At 42.3% G+C, this 25,658-nt stretch overlaps 1 protein-coding gene across 1 annotated transcript in view; it reads right to left on the reverse strand.

Moving 5' to 3' along the window:
* AFF4 (AF4/FMR2 family member 4) overlaps positions 1 to 25,658 on the reverse strand; it is a 2,373,445-nt gene that overhangs the window by 149,666 nt on the left and 2,198,121 nt on the right. The window contains exons 18-19 of the mRNA XM_044069901.1: positions 10,885 to 10,978; positions 10,760 to 10,797 (exon numbers count right to left, since the gene is read on the reverse strand). Coding sequence (XP_043925836.1) covers positions 10,760 to 10,797; positions 10,885 to 10,978 — 132 coding nt within the window. The remainder of the gene's footprint in view (positions 1 to 10,759; positions 10,798 to 10,884; positions 10,979 to 25,658) is intronic.

The raw sequence follows: 25,658 nt of genomic DNA on the forward strand, positions 1-25,658 counted from the left end.
TCTTTTTAGATTCAGAAAAATCCTGAATTTCCCAGTGGAAATGTTCCCTTAAGGTATGCAAAGTTTCCCCAAAAGAAAAATCCTCAGGGGGAGAAGCAGAAGGAATGGAATCTTCTGCATCAGAGTCCTCATAAGTAGGTATAGACAATTCCTGTTCATTAGAAGAGTCAGAAAAAATAGAATCCTGTTCAGAAGATTCATAATCAATGTCTTGCCTAGGCCTCTTAGAAGGGGGGGAGGGTTGGCTACCCTTGATCAGAGTAATTAAGTCTTCAGCCATTCTGATCATTTGTTTTTTAGGCATAGGGGCCTGCACATGTGGCCCAGGTGTTGTTTTTTTAGGCATAGGTTGAGATTTTGGCCTTAGTTTTGAAGATGGTGTTGGTCTAATATACACATCTGTAGGCCTGAAAACACCCTCAGAAGCCGGTGCCTGCACAGCGGCTCCGGACCCATCCAAGGTAGAGATATCCGCGAGTTCCATAATTGAAGCATCTTGCGGCATACTGGACTCCGAATGGGTCTCAGTAGAGGCCTGCGAATCAGAAGCAGCGGGTATCAGGGGCTGCAAAAGCGCCTGAGTACCGGCGACTGGCTTATGAGAAGCGTAGTCGGCAGTTTTGGACCTCAACAGCCTGTCTCTGTCTTTTTCTTTGCGTTTTTTTCAGTATTCCGGTAGTCGGACTGCTAACTGACGACATTTCTGGATAATTAAAGGGTGAGCCAAAATATTTAGAAGCAAAAATGTACCGCCATTTGATAGTGCGTTGATTAAATAAAGCACAAAACCGACAGCAAGGTACATTGTGGTCAGAGCCTAGGCAAGGAATACAGCACAAATGAAGGTATTTGCTTCCCACAAGTAATGCAATTATTAACTTTTACTGACATCGGTAAGGATCACGAAAAAGTTTCCCCAACGGGGTACTTAGCTTTTTAGTTAAAGACCTTGGATCTGAAACTCGAAAATGAAAATTTCAGGAGTCGGCCAACCGGCACTTGAGAACTGCTTCTGCTTCGGGCACCACATGGCAAGAAAAACTGATGTAATGGCATCGGCTGCATGTTTTATACCCCTGACGACCTGACGTCATGGAAGAAGGGACAGCAACCGACGCAGGACCCAAGACTTTGTTAATCAGGCCAAATGAGGGCAACCTGCCAGCAGATTACCCAAATGTAATGACTGCAACAGTAAAACACGAAGAACATCCTTGACGATTGGATGGAAGATAGGAAATTCACCCCGGGGATCATGTCAGTCGCCCTTCTAGATAGGGGTCCAGGGTAGTAAATATTGTGGGAAGAAATAGCCACTGAATTGTTATGGCTAGGCTTGTATAGGCCCCTAAGGCTGATAGCCTAGTACCAACCTATGACTGCACTGAGAAAGAAGGATGGAGGACTGATGGTTGAAAGAGTTTCAAAAACATCTATCAGGGTCTCTCTGGATCAATATGACAATTTGGTAGGGGAAAGGTGAATGGGTTTGCCAAACTGGACAGACTAGGGATGAAAAAAATCCAGTTTTTACAGTAAAGTGCATAATGCCCATATATTATTTCCTCCCATCCATTCAATTCAACTTGGGAACAGAATCCTAAGTTACCCTTTTCTTCTGGGTGAAATCATGACAAGATACCCTTAAGGAAAGTAGCTCCAAAAGACACTTGGGATCTACAGATCATATCCAACTTGCAATGCTTGGCAAAGGTATACAATGCAGATCACGTTTCTGCTGCACAAATCTCAATCACCAAATTCCTAAAGAATGCTTAAAAAAAAATGGAGACTGAACTGATGGAATGAGCCTTTTGGCCTGGAGGGTAATGTCTTGTTTCTAAATGAATATGCCACAGAAACAGAGCCATCTGAACAGGTTTATATTACAGACTTTTCGATCCAGTCTTGAAGAAGCAAAAGACACAAACAAATGAGAATCACTTTTTGCAGATTTGGTTCTGCGAACATCTTCTCACCTTTTTTAGCATGGTTTGGAAAAAAAACACCTAGAGATGTACAGGTTGGTTAGGGTGTGGAATAAAGGAAGAATTCTCTCTTAGTGAGACAACCTTTATGGGACACTAAAGAAGAGGGATAGAAAGAGCGAGAAATAATTCTTGCTGAAATGACAGCTACCAAAAAACGGTCTTCCATGACAGACGCTTTAGGTTTGCAGATGATGCAGAAAGGGGGGGGGGTCATTTTAATGATTTTACTACAAAACTGAGGTCCCAAAGTGGTGCTGGATCCTTGATAGGGAGCCCCAAAACAAAATTCCCTTTCAAAAAGGTTTTGCACAACTTGTGAACTGCAACTGAAGATGAAGAAATCCAGTATAAAAACAGGAAATGGGAGCAAACTGAACTTTAACTGTCAAATAGTTAGAGCCAGCATTAAACAATAAAGACAGGAAAAAGAGAACAGATAGAACTGGCATAGAAAATGGGTCCAGTCCTTTGCTTGAGACTCGTGTGGAAAACAGCTTCCATTTGTTCTTGCAAATTTTACTTGTGAATTATTTCTGAGAAGCTGTTAAAATTTGAACCAAGCTCCAAGATACGACAGGATCCTTGGCCACTACTGGAATTGTAGAAACTAAGTGGGTAACTTGATGAAATGCAAGTCCAGGTGAGATTGGTCACACAGTTGGGATAATAGGTCTAGTTGTGACCCAGAAGTTATGTCTGCTTCACTAAGTGGAGCCTAATCAAACAAAGTCAGATTTGCCTAGGCCAGAAAAGGGCAATGAGGATCACTGTTGCTTTGGATGCGGAGGCTTTCTGTAGAAATCTGATTATCAAGGGAAGTGGAGGAAAGATGTAATACAGCCTAGGTGCCATGCCACTAATAGATTAGAGCATCTCTTGGTGACTCTCCCTTTGGAGGGACCACGTCTAAGTAGCTGTTACACCTTGTGATGGATGGAGAGGCAAAGAAATTGCAGCAGGGCTGACCTCATGAGCTGAAGATTAGTTGAACTATTGTAGGATTGACAGCTGACTCATGAAGTATTAGTACACACCTGCTGAGCCTGTCAGCTAGACAACTGGCTTCCCCCTGGGATGTACACTTAAAAAGTGGCACAAAGCGATTACCTACTGACACACTCATAGCCTCTCTACAAATGGGGTAAAGTATATTTCTGCCTTGCATGTTAATGTACCATGCTACGGACATGTTATCCAACTGCAGTGAGATCACCCCATCGGTGAAGGAACCTTTGAAACACTTGCAATACTACGAGAACTACACTTCTCTTCCAGGATGTTGATGTGAAGATTGTCCTCTAGGTCTCTCCATGAACCTTGGAACATTTCTCCCTTTGTAATAACCTCCACCCCAAAGAGGAGGTATCTGTGGTAATGGCCACTGCTGCTGGAGGAGTGGTACATGATCTCCTGGAGGAGATGGTACATGATCTCCCCATGAAAACTGTCATTAAGTCCAGCCTCCAGTACAGATGTTGCATTCAAATTTGTGCCACATAAATGGAAGCATTCACAAAATCTGAAAATTCAGACCACTGTACACAAAGTCCATTTTGGAACTCGGGTATAGATGACCATGAGAGACCACAAGTACTGAAGAAACCATTAAATAGTAACCCTCAGACGCAAAGGAGGCTGGAGGTGATGGTAATCCAGTAAACTGGAAATCATTTTTCTTAGCATTTGAAACCTGTTGTGTGGAAGTCTCGATATACACGTTATGTCTAGATGGCAGCCTATAAATACTACTGATCGAGACGGCTGTAGCTGACACTTTTGTGATTAAATGAAATACCTAACAACAAGCAGATTTACAGCAAACAGTCTCTGGCAGCAATGAGGGATTCCATCAATGTAGTGGCTAACAGCCAATCTCTGAAAGTCAAATGGAGCATGAAGCTAGGAGCATTTGCGAAGTTGCCAGATCAGATCTGATGAGTGACTATTCCACAAGTCAAACTGGATGGACGGGATGAAACAGGATTCAACATTAAACTCTTCCCATCCAACAGAAGACTGGAAACGGAAGACACACTTATTTTGGATATCTGTATGACAAAAAACTGCTCTGCCTATTTCAGTGGCTCAAGGAAAAAAAATTGAGTTGTAAAGCAGGCTGGGATGCACAGATTTCCTGAAGACTGCAGCCAGATAATTCAATATAGCAAAGATCTCAATGGACAAGAAAAATGCCTTGTTACATAAGCTCTCTACCTGGAATATAGCATACTGTACATTCTAAGATTAGCCTCAAGGATGTGGTTCCTCTGTCATTTTCACTTCAATTTCAGTACAAGTCTGTACAGTGAGCATTGCTTAAGGTCAAATTCCTTTTGAACAACCCAGGGATGTAGACAAACTGGGGCAAGAGTATTAAGGGCACCTGTCAAATCTGTGCTACAAGTCACAACCTGTGACTCTAGATACACTGTACAACTCTCTAAAGGAACTAATTACACAAAGACGACACAGTCATACTGCTGCCTTTAAATCACAAGAAATCATCTCTACATCTAAAGGTCATGAAAAAGAGGCCAAATTTAAAAATGACCAGGTTAGTGGTCTGTACAAGAAAACTTGATGCCTGGTTTCCAGGCTAACCTGAAAAATCAATTCCAAAGATTAAGCAATCCTATGGGAAGCAAAGAACATGACATCACGGACGTGAACATTTAACAGACTGAGAAGCTTCATGGAAAATACACCGGGTTCTCATTATCAAATCAAGCATTAGAATTTCAGATAACTAACCACTTGGGAGAACCATGAACTAGGCAAAAGAGAAAAGTGGGCAACTGTTACAGAGATACCCTAAGGCTGCCTGGTGAACAGTATACTAATAACAAGCAGCAACTCACTCCTGCTCCCAAGACATACTTAAAGGAGACAAACGCCACTGTCACCCTGGACCAATTCTAAAGCACAAGGAAAAACAAATGACTACCTGGCCAATTTTTGATGTACCCTGTTTAGGAGAATGGGTGACCAGGAGGGATAGAAGCCTCAAAACATGGGACAATATTTTCATCAACCTGGGCCTTTATAATAAAAGCCAAGTCATACTCTCAAAATTTGCCCAAGACAATGCCAAGTTTATTTCGTTTTGGCCTTGCATTTAAAAGTTCAGCCCTGCATAGAGTACCAGAGGCAAGTCCTACCTACCAGTCAAAGATATTTGTGAGATTTTAGAATAGTCATCAGATGGGAAAAACTGTAATCCAGTAACAGTTCAGCTTCTGGAAGAGCTGAGAATTTGAAATTCTAACCTGGCACCCAAGCTCAGTATAAGCAATAACTGAGCTTCTACCTTCCCTAAACATCTGCAACTAAGAAAAATGCAGTAGGTCAAGAAGACAGGTGCTAAACTGATGAAGGGCAAGAAAAGACTGTTTGAATCAACCAAATTATCAGCAGCAATACAAGATAAAAGTAGTTAAAAACAAAATGCCTAACCTGGGACTGTTGGTACTTTAACTACGACTTTACAAAAATGACTAGGCAATCTTCCTGCTCATACATTACATTGTAGTGGGGCTACATTAAGACAGCAAGAGTTATCACATGAGAAAAATCAAAGCAGCCAGTTCTTAATCCAGGACCCACTGAACACCGTCTTGCAGGCTTGATAACATTTTCCGAAATGGAGATTATCCCAAGTTAAATCTGCAACAACCACAGTACAAAAGTGCCACTGTCTCTTACCTTGCACCAATACACTAGCTAGTCGCAACCTAGGTCATCAAGTGTTCTACTAAAAACAACCATAGAAGTGAAAACAACAACAAATAATATAACAGCAATTAGCAAAAATTAGACTGTAAACTATTCAAATATCAACAAGTCTCAAAATGAAAGCCAATTCAGCTCTAAAACAATAAATAACTTATGAGTATTTAAAGATATTGGAAATAATACACAGTACCAAACTGTCCATCACAAACATGTTGATAAGAAATAGTCAATTATGTCATTTGAGAGAGCTAAAACTTATTGGACAACAAGGAAAACAACAAACCAATCAATATGCTGTATTAAAATAAATATTACATTTATTGTACAAAATCAATCGGATGCTAACAATTTAATTTAATGCAATAACCACCAGCATGACAAAGTAAAATTTCTCTGGCATTTACAATGATGTGACGCTCTCAAAGAAATATGAACAGAAGAAAGGTTCTAGTAATTTTGAATCCTGTATATCAACTAAGGTTTGAAAATGATGCCATGATATCAACAGTGGTCTTCACAAGCACTGATAAACAGCTGATGAAATTTCAAGTCAAAAAGGGCAAAGCAAAAGGGGCAAACACCAAATGTTATGGGGTTTACTGTCAAAACAACTCTGCCCTGAAACCATACGGTAAGCATAAAGGCCAAACATGCTTATATAGTAAGCACAAAAGGTCACAACATTCGGTAGCCTTGGATCCACTTGCTCCCTGAATACTGGACTTCTGAGGGAAATTGTGAAACTGTGAACTACAGGAGAGAACAAATACAACCAAAGATTCATCAGTAAGTGTCACTAGTGTCAGATATTGATAAGCCGTGTGTTTCCTTAAAGTCTCGGAGGTCCAGAATCACAAGAAAGGCTTTCCCTTCTTATACTAGTAAAAATCAGTACATCCCCGGCTTCATTCTAAAGGATAGAAAGATTCTAATCCCTTACCTTTCTTGATTGCTCAAAGGCAATTGACAGTATCTGAAAATGTCGTTGACCGACATGGGTGGACATCTCCCTTAAATTTAACCATCACATTGCATCAGTGGTTAGGAAATCTTTTTACCTTACAAAGCACATAAGTAAAGTTAAATCTGCGAGATCATAAAAATCCCCCCCTCCTTGTTTTATGCACTGATAAGATCCATTACAGAGTACAACTCCCCATTGGCCTAATGGATAAGGCATTGGCCTCCTAAAGCCAGGGATTGTGGGTTCAGGTCTCATTTGGGGTTATATAACCTTGACACAAGCAGAGCATTTTGGGGGCGAGTTTGACAGAATAGTTAAGGTCTTCACCTCATAGATACAAGGTACAGGGGTTTGGTTCTGAACTCAAGCTACTGGCTATGCTTAAAATGGCCCTTCAGGGCAGTAACCCTAATATTCACCTATGAATCGTACTCAACTTATCAAGAAACTGCAGAGATCCCAAACATCTGTAATAACAAGATCAGTGGCTTAAAAGGCTTCTATCAGCAAAGACTGGGAGCTTGGTCCCTCTACTCAGTTTCATACAGACTACTTAGGGGCAACTTGTGTCTTGACCCAGTAGTCCAAGAACTATTATACTGCAATAAAGCAATCAAGTCCAGATAATGTTACGGCCACGGTCCTAAATCTACTCCAACAAATAAATAAGACTATGAAGAGGAGCCAAACAGTCACATAGCACCTATGTCTTCTTTCGACAAATTCCCTCTCCAAATTAAGCAGTAGGAGAGACAGTTCCCTCTCCAAATTAAGCAGGAGAGACAGTCTGCTTTTAAAAAGGAGCCGGACAACTGGATGGGGATTCACAAATTCACCCCTGGTATAACTAGCCTGGCTCCCCTTGAAAACAGAGCAAGATATAAAGGTGGGTACTGGCAAGGCAGATATGGCTTTCAAGTTTAGTTACCTTATACTTTTCTGTGATACTAACATTGTGCTTATATTGATCAGCCTTAGTTATCCTTGCTGTACGGTAACTAGTAAGCCAAAGATATGGCACATTCACAGGGAAGAGGGTGATGGACAGACTGGCTTTCTATGCAAGCATTTTCAAGATTAAGCATTTTTTTTTTACTTCTGAAATGGAGAGAAAACATTTCTCCTCCTGATGCTCTCTCAAATCTTGCCTTTTCCTGGAAAGGCTTTAGAACATCCAACATTTGACCAACAATACATTTTCTGTAAAAGGAGCAACTACATTCCACCTTAATACCTTCAGGCAAATTTAGTGACAATAACCAAGTAAAGTCTGTGCACAGCAATGCATGTCAATGTCATCCTTGTAATTTTTCTGTCTGACTCATTCACACTAATGCCGGCAGGAACACAGATTAGCCATTTCTTATCAAATCTTCTTTTTCCTCAGGATGTGGCACATTCTTTGCAATAACCTGCATCTCTGACAAAACTCTATTTCTGCAAGTAAAATAAGAGAAATAATCAATGGACCACTGGTTTCAAGTATCAAAGTGTTGGTAGTATAAACTTTTTTTTTTTTTACTGCACTTCAACAACTTTCCCTCTCTGTTAAATGAGGTACAGGGAAAAACAGGAATGCCCACAAAAGCAGGGTCGAATTCTGGACAAATTTACATAAAATAAGACTTGTGCACAGGTAGCTGGTAGTAAAGACAATGATTTTGAATCGACAAATCTTGGAAAACTTTAAATAAAGAATTTTCCTAGTACCTTTAACATCTGCAAATCTCCCTTTGGAAATAAAATGTCTGGCACATACATAATTTTCCCCCTACAGCATCAGTGGTCCTGGTGAAATTATGTTGAAGAAAAGAACACAGACTGTTATGAGCCTTCCTACTACAAAAGGAAGTCCTATGACTAGAAATGTTAATCTGATAAAGTTAAACACTCTTTAAAAGTGATCACAAGTTAAGTTCAGAATGCCCGCTGTTTTGCTGGGATTTTGAGTTTTCTTCTTCTTCTTCCTGGTTTGGCTTAAAAATGGAGGGATACGTACAGACAATAAACTTGCTTAGGAGACCCATTCTGTTTGACAGCCTATTAAGTTACATTGTTGGTTTATATAAGTTATTTGCTTCAGTTTTATGTGAGATATATTGATTTCTACTTCAATGTAAAATATCTGAAATTTACTTTGAATGGAAACATTAAGTTATACTTTGACGACTAAAAAGTGATCACAGAAAGACTTTAGGTAAGTATTTTTCCAACTGCTTTGTTAATTTCAAAAATTAATTTTAAGATTAATGAAACTGATTCACAGCAATGACAAAGATGCCCGTTTTTTCATTTTTCATATTTATTCTTTCTTGGCTGGCTTAGTCCAACTAGGTTAGTGTCCTCTCTTCAAGGAAGATCCAAGATGGGATTGTTCCTGACTAGCAGAAATATGGCCAGGACATCAGAGAGCTTTCCTTACTTTTTAATAAATGCCATGGGATCTTTTACATTCACCTGAGCTACCATCACTTCAGGCATATGGGACTTTGGTTTAATATCTTATCCAAAGGATGGCACACAAAGGTGTGCAGGAGCTCCATTATGTTGCACTAAAGAGTCAGTATTGGAAAATGAAACAAAGTACTGAGAATAGAATCTACACCCTTCTGATCTTCCAGCACTAAAGGTGAGTATGCTACACGCTGAGCCACTGACACTACAAGTTTAGTTTACATTTACTAGGTACCAATGTACGTGGAGGCTCACGGGGCACAGAAGTAACAGACAAAATCCTTGTTTCTCGAAGTCTGAAAAAAATTACTATCAGCATCAAGAGTCAGCCACTTGTGATGCTGCCTTTTTCTAGGCTTTTTTTTTTTTTTTTTTTTTACTTTTGCCATTTTTCATGAAGACAAAAAAACTGGGGTAGAAAACAACAAAATACGAGCCACTATGTAGCAGAAAATCTACTAGCAATAAAGAGAAATAAGAAATGCCTTTGAGAAACAGCAAGGTGACCTAAAGACAATGTTGAACAATGCAGCTCACACAGGTGATTCTTACATCACTGATGCCAATAACTTTAGTAATAATACCACCTGATTCTGTCACGAGAATGGGTCAAAGCAGCTGGGTATAGAAAGTAGTCTGACACTGCTGCAGTGACCTTCTCAGATGATGATGTTTTTTTAATAGTTTAAGGTACCTGCCCGAAAAGGGAAGAAAGTCTAAAAGACAAGTACCAAGAGAAGCTTCACTGTGACCAAAATAAATTTCAGTGCTAAGGTTTGTCACTATAAGAAGCAGCAGCAAGTATGACCACAATGGTACCAACAGTCAACAATATACACTGGCCTTCAAGAAATGAAAAAAACTACTGAAATGGAAAGCCACAATGTTTGTATTTCTAAATACATTAACTCCAAAGAGTGTACACCCATGCGGATTGGGAGGGGGGCGACTTCTTTACAGCCACAGTTCTGAGATTTCACTAGCACCACTCCCTTTTCTTCAATTACAATTGAAGTCAACTACATACACTCAACCATTTAAGTTTCAAAGTTTCCCACAGTGATGAAACCAAGGTATTGCCCCCACTGGGTTTCCCTTTAGGTAAACCTATTCTTAGTAAACACTGCCACTGAGAACACAGAGTAATTATAACTTCACACCCTGGTCAGGAAAACTACCCTCAAAAGCCTGTTTTAAAAACCAGGTCTTTAATAAAAAAACGAATAATCAAAAATCCAAATGCTCAGATGAGTGAAAATACAGCAGCTCAAAAATGTTATTGTGGGGGACTGCCCCCCCCCCCCCACACTAAATATATATTCCAACTCCGTGATCACACTACAGTGAAGAAAGGGCAAATATTCCAATCTTCACTGTACTGCAATAAAAACCTCGAGTTACTGCATTTTTGCTCATTTGAGCGTTCGCAATTTTGATTATTGGTTCTTTTAATATAGACCCTTAACCACAGGAAAGCAGTTGGGAAAATGCTGCAGCACCTAGAAGTTACATGATGTTTTTTGAAATATTAATTCTAAGCAAGGAAACAAAATCAGAAGCCACACAATCACTACTGTAACACAATGGAACAATCAACATGAGGAAACACATGCTTTACCTTCCAGGAGACTGAGCTTGAGAATTGTTTATGGAATTCTATGAGGGAAAAGGAAAAGCCAGTTATTCAGCTTCCACAGGGAGGCTAAATGTTTTTAGCACAATTAATAAAAAGAAAGAATTTACCTTCAAGTGTTCAGTTAATGTTTTTGAATACTTCAGTGCACTCTCTTTTTTCAGTTTGAACAGTCTTAAATATAAAAGAGCCTGACATCGAAGACTGAAGAAAAAAAAAAAAAAACGTTAGAACTGTGAAAATGAAGCAACTAGTCATGTACATTCTAAAAATTAAAACAGCCACCCTTTCTTTGATCTTGTCACAAATAAGTCAACAGAAAACCAACCTATGAACAGAAAAAAAAGATTTATAAAACTGAGAGCAACTACTTAAAAATATGCTATGCATATGTTAAACAAGTTAACTGACAAATGGAAGCATCACTGTTATAAAAAAAAAAATACATTGATTCAGTACTACTAATTTTTCTGCCATATTTTTAAAAATCTTTCTCAACAGCCACCCAAACACAAATACAGTGTGTAAGGTAGCTTGTAGTACCTGTCCCTAGCCATTTCCAAAAGATGAGAGAACCATGTCGCCTGGGCCAGAAAGGAGTGAAACAATCTCTGGGGAGTCGTCCTAAATCTTCAGATATACCCTGGAATTCAGTGATAAAGGTGGAAATGCATATAGAAACATTCCTGTCCAAGGGGAAAAAAGGCATCCATTTTCCAGGCCCTATTACATGGAGTCCTTGAACAGAATTTTGCCAGTTGACTGTTTAGAGAGGAGTCAAGAAGATCTACTTGAGGTGTTTCCCACAGAAGGATGAAATATTAGAAGAGCCCTAGATTCAGTTCCCATTCGTGAGGGTCTGTTCTGGTCCTGCTCAGGCTGTCTGTCACAATTTTTCACTGAAGGGATGCAAGATGCCTGTAGAGTAAGACTGTGCTGTAAATCTTTATTCCCCATGCTAACATGGCTAGTCTGCACAGGAGGCAAGATCTGGTTCCTCCTTCCATGTTTACATACCAACATCACTGTGGTGGTGTGTTTGTACACAACTGAAGATGGCCCAAGGACCACAGATGATTCACAGAAAAGTCAGCTTTAAGAAGAGCCAACATCTTTTTTTTTATATTGATTTCTTTTGGTCTGTTGTTTTTGTTCCAAATAGTGTTCTCCAAGCCAGGTCTAATACAGGAGTTGTGAATGACTTTGTGCTGGAGCAAAAGGAGAAAATGGGAGAACTGGATTCTTGAGAAATTTGGTGCTTTCAACACAATTTCCATTTTTACAAATCATAAAGCTGGAATTTGAAATGGGTGTTGATGTTGGATTGAGACAGATTTCACACAGTATTGTATCTTTTTCAAGTGGACTCTTGCAAATGGTATTATGACAACCACAAATACTACGAGACCTACAGCCCTGAGGAATTCTCTTGCTGAGACTGGTCTGAATGGAAAACCTCAGAAAAAGATTTTTTTTTTCCATGTGGAAGAAAACCTTTTTGTACTGAGGTGTAGGCACCCTAGAAAAATAATGCTTTGAAAAGGGGTCTGAAAATATTTCTGAATATTCTCTTGGAATCCCATCCTGAATAAGAGTTCCCTTACCCGACAGATACAGGGAGATTCCTGACACTCTGAAAAGGAAACTGCAAAGATAAGCAAGTCATCTAAATAAGGAAAAGTGGATACCATGCAGTCTACAGAGGGCTAACAGAAACTACAAACTTTGTGAACACTCATGGAGCAGTGGATAGTCCAAAGGGCAAGGCAGAGTACCAATGTGATTCAGACACACAACCTTACACACCCTAACATCTCAATGAACAGGAATGTGACTATATGCATCTTTTAAATATAAGGTTACTAAGTAACTCATAAGAGGAAATAGGGGTAAATAAGTTGTGAAGTGACAGCATTTTGAACTTGGGAACCATCCAAACATTCCTGGCTCAGGTAGGAAAGGTTCAGAACTGACTCAATAATCTTTCTTTGGCACCAGAAATATCATTAAATAAAATATTTCTCCTAAAAAGAGGAGGAGGAGGAACGGCTTCTATTACCTCCTGAAGCAGCACGTGCTACAAGACAAACGAGAATAGGAGTTTGGTCTGGTGGATGAGGAAGGAGAAAGTACAGTTTTGTACCTACCATAAATGTAGATGTACGAGTGCTAATACAGCTGCAGTCATAACAGATGGGTTTTCCTGCCATCAGGCGGGTCCTCGGTCGGCCGAATTCCAAAGTCTAGGTCCGGCGTCGGTTGTCGTCGCTTCTTCCCTGACGTCAGTGCGACAGGGGTATAAAAGAACCAGCAGACGCCATTTTCTTCAGTTTTTCTTGCCCCAGATGTCAGGTGCCCCCAGAAGGAAGGCAAAACATACATTTATGTAATAATGCAAATGCAATATAATCAAAAAACAGTAGTTGCAAGCAAATACACCATAAAAGAATACCCCAATGAGGTTGTATGAGGAGGTGCTAGCCATTAGGCCTGTCCCAAGAGGGGAAGGAGGGAGGGAAACCTGGATTGCAGCTGTATTAGCACTCGAACATCTACATATATGGTAGGTACAAAACTGTACTATGTTCATCGTGCATACAAGCTGGAGTCATAACAGATGGGTAGAATCCCAAAGCTAATAAAGGGGTGGTAGGCACTAAGTGGAACTAGGAGGAGCTGCAAGACTGCAGTGGCAAAGCCCGCTCTAGTTTTGGAGTATAATGGTAGGTGATAGTGCTTGGAGAAAGTATGTACAGAACTCCAAATGGCTGCTTCCAAAATATCTTTGGTAGGAACCCCCCTGAGGAAAGCTGCAGAGGTAGCTGTGGCCCTTGTGGAGTGAGATCTGATGCCTGTAGGTACAGTTTTACCATGAAAAGAGTAACAAAAGCGTATGCAGTGGGCTATCCATTTTGAGATTGTCTGTTTGAAAATAGGCTTCCCTTGAGCACCTGTAGCATAGGACACAAAGAGTTGCGCTGATTTTCTGAAAGGCTTTGTTCTGTCCAAATAATAATGGAGCTGTCTGTGAATGTCCAAGGAATGTAGTAGTCTCTCCCCTTTGTTTTGTGGATTAGGGTAAAAGGTAGGTAAGTGGATAGCCTGATTCAAGGCTACCCTGGATACTACCTTTGGCATAAATGAAGGATTGGTTCGTAAGGAAACTCTGTCCTGATGGAAAATGATGAAAGGCTGCACAGCCATGAGGGCTTGTAGTTCCGAAACCCTGCATGCTGAGGTGATAGCTAGAAGGAAGGCTGTTTTCCATGACAAATATTGCAGACCTGTTGAAGCAGCTGGCTCAAAAGGAGGCAGGGTTAGTTTTTCTAGAATGAAATTGAGGTCCCAAGCAGGTACTGGTTGCTTCCTTGGGGGTTTTATATTCTTAGCCCCTCTGAGGAACTGTCTTAAGAGAGGGTGAGGGAATAAAGGAGGATCAGTGTTGTACTCTGCAGAAATGGCTTTGGCATGGATTTTGATGGAGGAGAATGAAAGTCCACTGCTTAGCAGCTTGGCTTGGTACTGTAATATTTGAGGTAAATTCAGTATTCCAGGATTCTGACCCTTTTTCTGATTCCAGGCACAAAACCGTTTCCATTTTGCGGAGTAGGCTTTTCTAGTGGAAGGCCTTCTGGCCTCCAAAATGACATCCTGCACCTCCTTGGAGAGTAGGGTCTGCTGTGAATTTAAGGAATCCTCCATGCGGCTAGATTGAGTGTTTTCAGCTGACTGTGAAGAGTTTTGAAGTTGTGCTGAGTCAGTAGAAGAGGCATTAGAGGCAGGATCCATGGTGGGGAATGCGTCAGGCTCCTCAGGAGTGGGTACCAGTGTTGTCTTGGCCAGTCTGGAGCAATGAGAATCATCTTTGGTCTGTCTGCTCTTCTGGCTTTTAATAGAACTTTGGCCAGCAGTGGAAGAGGTGGAAAGGCATAAACCATCATTGTTGTCCAACTGAAAGAGTGCGTCCACTTTCCAGGCCTGTGGATGAAAGGTCCTTGAGCAGAATTTTGTCAATTGGTAATTTCTGTGGGTAGCAAAGAGATCTATGTCTGGCCTTCCCCATGCTTGAATTATCATTGTAAAAACTTGAGGATGCAACTTCCATTCGTGTGGATCTGTCATATTTCTGCTCAGGTTGTCTGCCAGTGTGTTTTCCTTCCCTGGCAGGAATTGTGCTTGAAGTTGGATTTGCAATTCTAGAGCCGTGTTCCAAAGGGACATGGCTAGTCTGCACAGGGGGTATGAATGAGTTCCTCCCTGTTTGTTAATGTACCACATCACTGTGGTGTTGTCTGTCCTTATCAATAGCTGGCCTGGATGCAGTAGGTCTTTGAAAGCCATAATAGCATTTATTACTGCTAGCATTTCCTTTTGATTGATGTGTAGGTGCTTTTCTTTTTGTGACCATTTGCCCTGAATGCACCGATCTGTCATGTGCGCCCCCCAGGCGTAGTCCGAGGCACCTGTTGTGATGACTTGATTTGCTTGAGGCTTGCAGAATGGGAGACCTATGTTTCTTTGGCATGCTTGAGCCCACCACAGAAATTCCTTTTGAAGACATGGAATCAGTGGTATGATTGTTTCCAAACTGTGGCTGTGTTGAGACCATAAGTTTTTTAGGTACCATTGAAGTTTCCTCATATGCAGCTTTGCACATGGGATTAGCAGGATGCAAGATGCCATGAATCCCAGAGCCTGCAGGATTTTCCTTGCAGTCAGCCTGGTGAAGGTTGCCAGTTTTCTGAAGTATTGAGTTAATTGCCCTTGTTTCTCTGGCGTGAGGTAGGCCATCTGGGTGTTTGTATCCAAGCTGGCACCCAGGAAAATTGTTTGAGAGGGTATTAGTCTTTACTTCTTTTTGTTGACTGTGTATCCCAGAGATTTCAACAACATTATTACAAACGCCAGGTGTTTCAGAAGAGTGTGTTTGCTGTCTGCTTGGATCAGGCAGTCGTCCAAATATGGGTATATTTGTATCCCTTGAAGTCTGCAGAAGGCAATTACTGATGCCAGGCATTTCGTGAACACTCTGGGCACAGTAGATAAGCCAAAGGGCAATGCAGAGAATTGATAATGGGATGAACCTGCAAGAAATCTGAGGTATCTTCTGCAATCTTGTCTGATTGGGACATGCAGGTATGCCTCCTTGAGGTCCAGTGTTACCAGCCAAGACTCCTTGCCCAGCATGGGAAGAAGCTGCTGTAATGTGAGCATCTTGAACTTTGGTACGAGTAAATATGTGTTTAGGATGGATAGGTCCAAAATAGGTCTCCAATCTTTGCCCTTCCTTGGTACCAGGAATAGTCTGGAATAAAAACCTTGACCCTGTTCTTGTGCAGGTACCTCTTGAATAGCTTTCATGCCCATGAGATATGAAATTTGTTTTTGTGCCTCTGCCCTTTGATTGTGTGGCAGGTTTGGCATGCCTCTCATTTTTGGAAGGGTGTGAAAGTGGAATCTGTAGCCTCTGTCTATAATGTCCAGGATCCATTTGTCTTTTGTGACAATATGCCAATTTTTTGAAAATAATGCCAGTTTTCTGCCTAAAGGTGCTGCCATTTGAGCCTTGCTTGGCATGCAAAGGGGAAAGTCATTGGGTCTGCTTTCTGAATGGCTGTGAACTATCCTCACCCCCTCTTGGTGTAGGTGTTTGCCATTGTCTGCCTCAATGATCCTTGAGATTGCCCTCTACCCCTCGGGCACCTGTATCTACCTCTTTGAGGTCTGTCCGTGGCTGGAAAGGACCAATTTTTTGAAGGCCAATTTCTACTGAAGAGTGGGGGTTGTACCTGTAGGAAATCTTTCACTGTTTGCATTGATTTTGCCTTTTCCTCCATTTTCTTTAATACCTCCTCAGCTTTAACACCAAACAATACATCTTTTTGAAGAGGTGCATCTAGTAATTTAGCTTTGACATGATCTGGTAAGGTTTGCTCTTTGAGCCAAGCATGTCCGTATGACTGATCCTGTAACAGCAGCTCTACAAGAGGCCTCTAAAGCATCAAAACCACATTTTAAGGTATGTTTACCCACTTGCTCTGCACTATGCAACAAATCCTGCAACTCCAAGTCTGGTTGTTCAGGTTGTGACATTTTGCTTTTCAACTGAGATAACAAAAACTGTTGATACTTTAACATATGGAACTGACAGTTTAATGCCCTCATGGTTAAGGTGGCCGAGGTGTACACCTTTTTCCCCCACCTTTCTAAAGCTCTGGATTCTCTCTCTGAAGGTAATGGATTTTTGGCAGTGGAGGCCTTAATTCCCTTGGGACCCTGTGAAATAGTTTCTGGGTCAGCCGCATGGCTTTTGTATAGGAATTGGTGTGAATCAGGAACATGGTAATACCTGTCAGGCTTGACTGGAGCTGGAGGTAAAGAATCTGGGTTGAGGCTGGCCTCTGAATACACATCATCTAGTATGTCTAAGACAGGAGGTATAGCCAGAGGCCTGTGCTGAGGGAGCAAGAGGAAATCCCTGAGCCTTTTCTTGGAGTCTGAGTACTCTTGGCCTTCCCAGTGGAAGTGTTCCCTCAAGGTATGCAAGGTTTCCCCAAGAGAGTAATCCTCAGGCGGGGAGACAGAGGGAATGGACTCCTCTGCATCAGAATCTTCGAAAGGGGAGTAAGAATGTTCCTGGTCCTCAGAATGTTCTGAAGTAATGGAGGCCTGGTCCGAGGAAGGGTATTCTTCCTCCACTCTGGGCCTTTTGTCCGAGGGGGGTTGAGAAGCCCTGATAAGAGTAATCAAATCCTCAGCCATTTTGAGCATCTGCTTTTTAGGCATGGGGCCTTGAGAGGGGCCTTGTCGAGCTTGTCTTTTAGAATGCATGGCTGCTTCAGATTTAGTGTAAGCCTTAATGGAAAAAGAAGAAGAAGGCCTGAAGACACCTTCAGAGGTGGCAGGCCTGTCTGAACTCTGAGTTTCCCCGCCAAGAGTGGCTTCGGTATCTGTAGTCGGGGTGTGGGCCAAAGAGCCTGCGACCTCGGGCACAGAAGACACCGCTAATGAAATGTCATCGGTAGTCAGGGGCTGCGTAGGCGCCTCGCTGAGAACCAGAGCACATGTAGTCGGCTTTAGCGTGGTGTCGGTAGAAGTCGCGGACCTCGTATGTCGGTCCTTATCTTTACGTCGTTTACTCAAAACTGGAGTCGGAGTATCCGACGACATGTTGTAATTAAATTTTTTGCCAAAATAGTGTTGGGCGAACTCCGCCCGACGCTTAATAGTGCGTCTGTTGAATGTAGCACAAAAACGACAGGCCGAGACGTCGTGGTCTGGGCCTAAGCAAGGAAAAAAGAGGGAATGGAAATCCTTATGCGGTATTTTCTTCCCACATGAAATGCAATTATTAACTTTGTCTGACATCGGTCTGAGGCAAGAAAAGTTTCCCCAACGGGGTACTTAGCTTTCAAGAAGTCTTTGGTTGAAAAATATTCGTAATCTCAGGAGCTGGCCGACCGGCACTTGCGAACTGCTTCTGCCTCGGGCACCGCGCGGCAAGAAAGACTGAAGAAAATGGCGTTGGCTGGTTCTTTTATACCCCTGTCGCACCGACGTCAGGGAAGAAGCGATGACAACTGACGCTGGACCTAGACTTTGGAATTTGGCCGCCTGACGGCAGGAAAACCCATCTGTTATGACTGCAGCTGTATGCACGATGAACATCCTCTCACTGCCATCTGTAGCCTTGATGGATCACATTGAGAACTCATCTGTCTGAAACAATCCATTGCCAAATAGAGAGAGAGAGAGAGAGATATGGAGGTTCAGACTTTTTGGAAGGATGAAAGGACTGCCAGGGTATTGGGGGGGGGGGGGGCAAAGTCCTGCATAGTCATTCAGAATTATTAGACTGTCCCTTCTGCAGGATTGAGTTTTCTTTTCAGACCCTCCCTGCCAATATTACCTGAACATCTGATTATTAACATTTTGCTGGGACTGTTTATTTTGCATTTTGTTAAAGTTAATCAAAGGACAGAAGGATCCCTTGGAAAACGTAGTGGAGGGCAGCTGAAAAATCTGATAAATTCCTTGATTCAGCTTTCCTCCATCTCTGCAGCAGAAAACCCAAGAGCTACCTCTCTATCCAAGGGAGACTTCAAATGTTCATTCTTGACATCCTCTGGGTGGTTCTGAGAAAGCAGGCAGGCAAGCTGCCTCAAAGCAGCTACACTAGCAGTAGTCCTGGAAGTGGTATCCAGAGTCACAGGTACATTTCAAGTGATACGTGGTGACTTGGGAAAAGTACAGTTGTGTACACTTACCATAAATGTAGATGTTCGAGTGTATTCACTGTTGCAGTCATCACATTTGGGTTATCTGCTTGCAGTAGCTCTCAGTCGGCCTGATTATCAAAGTCATGGGTCCTGCGTCGGTTGCCGTCTCATCTTCCATGACGTCAGGTATATAAAGCATGCAGCAGACGACATTATCAGTTTTTCTTGCCCCAGATGTCAGGTGCCCCCCTTAATGGGAAGCCATAAAATATATATAAATACAAGGTTATACCTCCAACAAAAAAGCAAATACACCAAAACACTTTTAATAATAGTAAGGTATAGCCAAAGGAAGTCAGGAGGCTGGAGGGAGGGTAACCAGGACTGCAACAGTGAATACACTCGAACATCTACATTTCTGATAAGTGTATACAACTATACTATGTTCTTCGTGTTTCACTGTTGCAGTCATCAACTTTGGGTAGATTCCCAAAGCTAAGGATGGGAGGAGGAATTTAGATAGCATTAGGACTAGCTATAAGGCCCTGCAAGAAGTACAGTTGTGTACACTTACCATAAATGTAGATGTTCGAGTTTATTCACTGTTGCAGTCATTACATTTGGGTAATCTGTTGGCAGGTTTCTCTCAGTCGGCCTGATTAACAAAGTCTTGGGACCTGCATTGGTTGCTGTCCCTTCTTCCATAACATCAGGTCGTCAGGGGTATAAAACATGCAGCAGATGCCATTACATCAGTATTTCTTGCCCTAGATGTCAGGTGCCCTCTGAATGGGGAGCAAATAAAATTAAAAAACACAAAAAAAATATACCTCCAATCCCAAAAGCAAATACAACAAAAGGGCTTTTAAGCATAGTGAAAGAAAGTAGAGGTATAGCCATAGAAAAATAGGGGGCTGGAGGGAGGGTAACCAGGACTGCAACAGTGAATACACTCGAACATCTACATTTATGTTAAGTGTACACAACTGTACTATGTTTTTCGTGTTTCACTGTTGCAGTCATTACATTTGGGTAGATTCCCAAAGCTATGGTTGGGTGGAGGGAATTATACAGCATTAGGACCAGCTATAAGGCCCTGCAAGACAGCAGTGGCAAAGCCAGCTCTGGATTTAGAGAAAAGTGGTAAATGGTAATGTTTGGTGAACGTATGAACTGAGCTCCAGGTAGCAGCTTCTAGAATGTCCCTGGTAGGAACACCTCTGAGAAAGGCTGTAGAAGTAGATGCAGCCCTGGTGGAATGGGAACTGATCCCCTGGGGGGATAGTTTTTCCATGGTGCATATAGCAGAAACTAATACAATGGCTTATCCATTTGGAAATGGTTTGCTTCGAAATAGCCTTCCCCTCTCCCCCTGCAGCAAATGCTACCAGCAGTTTTTCAGATTTTCTTTGAGATTTTGTCCTGTTTAAGTAAAATCTAAGTTGCCTGTGTACATCCAATAAATGCAGAATCTGCTCCCCCTTGTTCTGTGGATTGGGAAAGAAAGTTGGCAAATTAATGGCCTGATTAAGAGCCACACTGGATACCAGCATAGGCATGAAGGATGGATTGGTCATGAGAGACACCCTGACCACATGAAAAATGATGAAAGGCTCCACTGCCATAAGAGCCTGTAATTCAGAAATCCTTCTAGCTGAAGTGACTGCTAAAAGGAAAGCTGTTTTCCAGGAGAGAAAGTTTAAGTCTGCAGTAGCAGCTGGCTCGAAAGGAGGGAGAGTGAGTTTTTCCAATACAAAACTGAGGTCCCAGGCAGGGGTTGGAGCTCTCCTGGGTGGTCTTAAGTTTTTGCCCCCTCTGAGATACTGCTTTAGCAGTGGATGAGAGAAGAGTGTAGGTTCTGTGTTGTAATGAGCTGAAATGGTTGAGGCATGGATTTTTATGGATGAAAAGGACAGGCCCTTGTGAAGCATCTCAGTTAAGTATTGTAAAATCTGAGGAATGTTGGGGCATTGCTGTGCTTAACCCTTGAGATCGATTCCAGGCCCAGAATCAATTCCATTTGTCAGCATAAGATTTTCTAGTACTAGGCCTTCTTGCCTCCAAAATGACATCCATCACAGGTTTGCTGAGGGAAGCTAAGTGTGAATTTTGGTGATTAGCCATGCTGCAAGATTCAAAGTTTGGATCAGAGTGTGCAGAATTTGGTTGTTCTGCTGAGACAGTAAGTAAGGTGTCTGAGGCAGGTGCCACGGTGGAAGGTGTGACATTGCGCAGGTGTGGGTACCAGTGTTTGCGAGGCCAGTCTGGAGCAATCAAAATCATTTTTGGTTTGTCCTGTTTGACTTTTAGTACAACTTTGGAGAGCAGAGGCAGAGGGAGAAAGGCATAGACTAATAGGTTTTTCCAGCTAAAGGATAGAGCATCCACTTTCCAGGCTTTTTTGAGACGAGTTCGTGTGCAAAATTTGTCCAACTGATAGTTCTGGGGTGAGGCAAAAAGATCTATGTCTGGGCTCCCCCATTTGCGTGTCAACATGTTGAAAATCTGTGGTTCCAGTTTCCATTTGTGTGGGTCCATGAGACTTCTGCTTAGTTCGTCTGCCAAAGTATTCAGTTTGCTGGCAGGAATTGAGCTTGTAGTTGTACTTGATAGGTCACGGCCGTGTTCCACAATACCAAGGCTAGTCTGCAAAGGGGGTAGGAGTGTGTACCCCCCTGCTTGTTTATGTACCACATAACCATGGTGTTGCCTGTCTTTATCATTAATTGTCCTGGATGAAGGTAGTCCTTGAAGGCTGTCAGTGCATTCCGTACAACTAGCATTTCTTTTTGATTGATATAAAGGTGCATTTGATTTGGGTTCCATTTGCCCTCAATGCACTTCCCTGCCAGATGTGCCCCCCAAGCATAGTCTGATGCATCTGTAGTTAGGGTATGGACGGCAGGGGGTGGTGTGAATGGCAGTCCCTTGTTTTGGTGGCAGGCCTCTGCCCACCATAGGAACTCTAGCTGCAGGCAAGGAATGATAGGAATCATTGTTTCCAGGCTGTGACAATGCTGACTCCATAGACTTTTTAAGTACCACTGAAGTTTCCTCATATGCAGTCTTGCATATGGAAGTAGAAGAATGCAGGAGGCCATGAACCCCAAGGCTTGAAGTATTTGCCTTGCAGAAAGCAGGGTTTTTGTGGCCATCTGTTTGAAGTAAGTCACTAAATGAATTTGCTTCTCTGGCGTAAGGAAAGCCATCTGGACAGTTGTATTCAAGCTTGCACCCAGGAATGTAATTTTTTGAGAGGGTACCAGTTGTGATTTATTTTCGTTTATCGTGTACCCTAGGCAATTTACAACCCTTTTTACAAATGCCAGATATAAGAGTGTCCTTGTTTTCTGCCTAAATTAGACAATCGTCCAGGTATGGATATATGTGAATATTTATTCGCCTGCAAAATGCAATTACTGGAGCCAGGCACTTTGTAAAGACCCTGGCCACAGTAGATAAGCCAAAGGGCAGTACAGAGAACTGGTAATGCAAGTAGCCTGCTTTGAAGCAGAGGTATCTTCTGCAAGATTCCCTGACTGGGATATGCAGGTAAGCCTGTTCTAAATCTAGAGTTGCCAACCAGGCATCTTTGCTTAGCATAGGAAGTAACTGATGAAGAGTCAGCATCTTGAATTTTGGCATATCCACAAAGGTGTTTAGAGTAGATAAGTCCAGAATTGGATGCCATGATTTGTCTTTTCTGGGTACCAGGAAAAGTCTTGAATAGAAATCTTGTCCCTTTTCCTCTTCTGGTACTGGCTGAATAGCCCCCATACTCATGAGGGAACGTACTTGTTTCTGGGCCTCTGCCCACTGATTTGGGGGCAGGTCTGGCCATCCGTTTGGAAATGGCAAAGTGTGGAAATGAAATCTGTATCCCTGGGACACTAAATTTAAAACCCATTTGTCCTGGGTTATAAGTTGCCAGTTTCTTGCATGAAGAGCCAGTTTTCCCCCCAAAGGGGTGGCTAAAAGTTAAGTGCTTGGTACGTGTAAAGGGAACTCATTGAGACTGCTTACCATAGGGAGGTGCCTTGTTGTTTCCAGATTTGGAAGAGGAGGCACCCCAATGTTTTGTTTTGAAAGTCCCTTGTGACTGAAACCTGGAGCCTTTGGAGTGTCTGGGTTTGACTTGAGTGGCTCTCGAAGGAACTGGAAAGGACCAGTTCTTAGTAGGCCAGTGCCTACTAAATCTGTAAGAAATCTTTCACAGTTTGCATAGATTTAGCTTCATCTTCCATCTTTTTTAAAACTTCTTCAGCCTTATTACCAAAGAGACGGTCCTGTTGTAAAGGAGCATCCAACAATTTTGCTTTAACATGATCAGGCAGATTTTGCTCTTTGAGCCAAGCATGGCTTCTTAGCACAGTTCCAGTTAAAGCAGCTCGGCAAGAGGCCTCCAAAGAATCAAAACCACAATGCAAAGTATGTTTTCCAACTTGCTCAGATGAATGCAATAAATCTTGTAAATCTTTGTTTTCCACACAGTCCGAAATTAACATTTTTGTTTAAGCAGTCCCATGATATGCTGCTGATATTTTAGCATATGAAATTGACCGTTTAAAGCCCTGATTGCCAAGGTTACCCTGTCTATCCAGCGCCCTGGAATCTCTATCAGAAGGGGTAGGATTTTTAGCAGTAGAAGCCTTAATGCCCTTGGGTCCCTGTGAAATGGTTTCAGAATCTGCAAAAGGAATTTTAGAAAGGAATTTGTGGGAGTCAGGTACCCTATCGAATCTGTCTGGCTTACAAGGAGCCGGAGGCAGAGAATCAGGAGCCATACTAGATTCTGAAAAAACATCATCAACAATGTCTAGAACAGGAGGTATAGCCAAAGGCCTATGCTGAGGAAGAAGAAGAAAATCCCTAAGACTCTTTTTAGAGTCAGAGAAATCCTGATTTCTCAGTGGAAATTTTCCCTTAAGGAATGTAAAGTTTCCCCAAAAGAAAAATCCTCAGGGGGAGAAGCAGAAGGAATGGAACCTTCTTCACGAGCGTCCTCATAAGTAGGTATATACAATTCCTGATCATTAGAAGAGTCAGAAGAAATAGAATCCTGTTCAGAAGATTCATAATCAATGTCTTGCCTAGGGCTCTTAGAAGGGGGGGGGGGTTGGCTACCCCTGTTCAGAGTAATTAAATCTTCAGCCATTTTAATAATTTGCTTTTTAGGCATACGGGCCTGCACAAGTGGCCAAGACATTGTTTTTTTAGACAAATCTGTAGGCCTGAAACCACCCTCAGAAGCCGGTGCCTGCACAGCGGCTCCGTACCCATCCAAGGTAGAGACATCCGTGGATCCCATAACTGAAGCATCTCACGGCATACTGGACTCCGAATGGGTCACAGTAGAGGCCTGCGAATCAGATGTAGCGGGTAGCAGGGGCTGCGAAAGCACCTGAGTACCGGCGAACTGGCGACTGGCTTAGGACAAGCATCATCAGTTTTGGACCTCAACGGCCTGTCTGTCTTTTTCTTTGCGTTTTTTAGGTATTCCAGTAGTCGGATTGCTAACCAACATTTCTGGATAATTAAAGCGTGAGCCAAAATATTTAGAAGCAAAATGTACCGCCGTTTGATAGTGTGTTGATTAAATAAAGCACAAAACCGACAGCAAGGTACGTTGTGGTCAGGGCCTAGGCAAGGAATACAGTACAAATGAAAATCCTTATGAGGTATTTGCTTCCCACAAGTAATGCAATTATTTACTTTTACTGACATCGGTAAGGAGCAAGAAAAAGTTTTCCCCAATGGGGTACTTAGCTTTTTAGTTGAAGATTTCGGATCTGAAACTCGAAAATGAAAATTTCAGGAGTCGGCCGACTGGCACTTGCGAACTGCTTCTGCTTCAGGCACCGGACGGCAAGAAAGACTGATGTAATGGCGTCGGCTGCATGTTTTATAACCCTGACGACCTGACGTCATGGAAGAGACAGCAACCGACACAGGACCCAAGACTTTGTTAATCAGGCAGACTGAGTGCAACCAGCCAGCAGATTACCCAAATGAAATGACTGCAAAAGTGAAACACGAAGAACATCTGCAGTGGCAAAGCCAGTTCTGGATTTAGAGAAGATTGGCAAATGGTAATGCTTGGTGAAAGTATGTACAGAACTCCAGGTAGCAGCTTCTAGGATGTCTCTGGTAGGGACACCTCTGAGAAAGGCTGTAGAGGTAGATGCAGCCCTGGTTGAATGGGGTCTAAACCCCTGTGGGATAGGTTTTCCATGGTGTTTACAGCAGAAATGAATGCAATGGCCTATCGACTTAGAAATGGTTTGCTTTGAAATAGCCTTCCACTCTGCCCCTGCAGCAAATGCCACCAGCAGTTGTTCAGATTTCGTTTGAGGTTTAGTCCTGTCCAAGTAAAATCTAAGTTATCTTTGCACATCTAAGGAGTGCAGTACCCCATTCCCCTTTGTTCTGCAGATTAGAAAAGAAGGTTGGCAAAAGAATGGTCTGGTTAAGAGCCACACTGGATACCACCTTGAGCATGAAAGAGGGATTGGTCCTGAGGGACACCCTGTCCGCATGAAAGATGATGAAATGCTCCACTGCCATAAAGGCCTGTAATTCAGATACCCTTCTTGCTGAAGTGATTGCTAAAAGGAAAGCTGTTTTCCAAGAAAGGAATTTTAACTCTGCAGTTGCAGCTGGCTCAA

The sequence above is a fragment of the Protopterus annectens genome, chromosome 4.part0 (genome assembly GCF_019279795.1).
Source record: "Protopterus annectens isolate FY-2018-M chromosome 4.part0, PAN1.0, whole genome shotgun sequence".
In the NCBI taxonomy this organism is placed as follows: Eukaryota; Metazoa; Chordata; order Ceratodontiformes; family Protopteridae; genus Protopterus; species Protopterus annectens.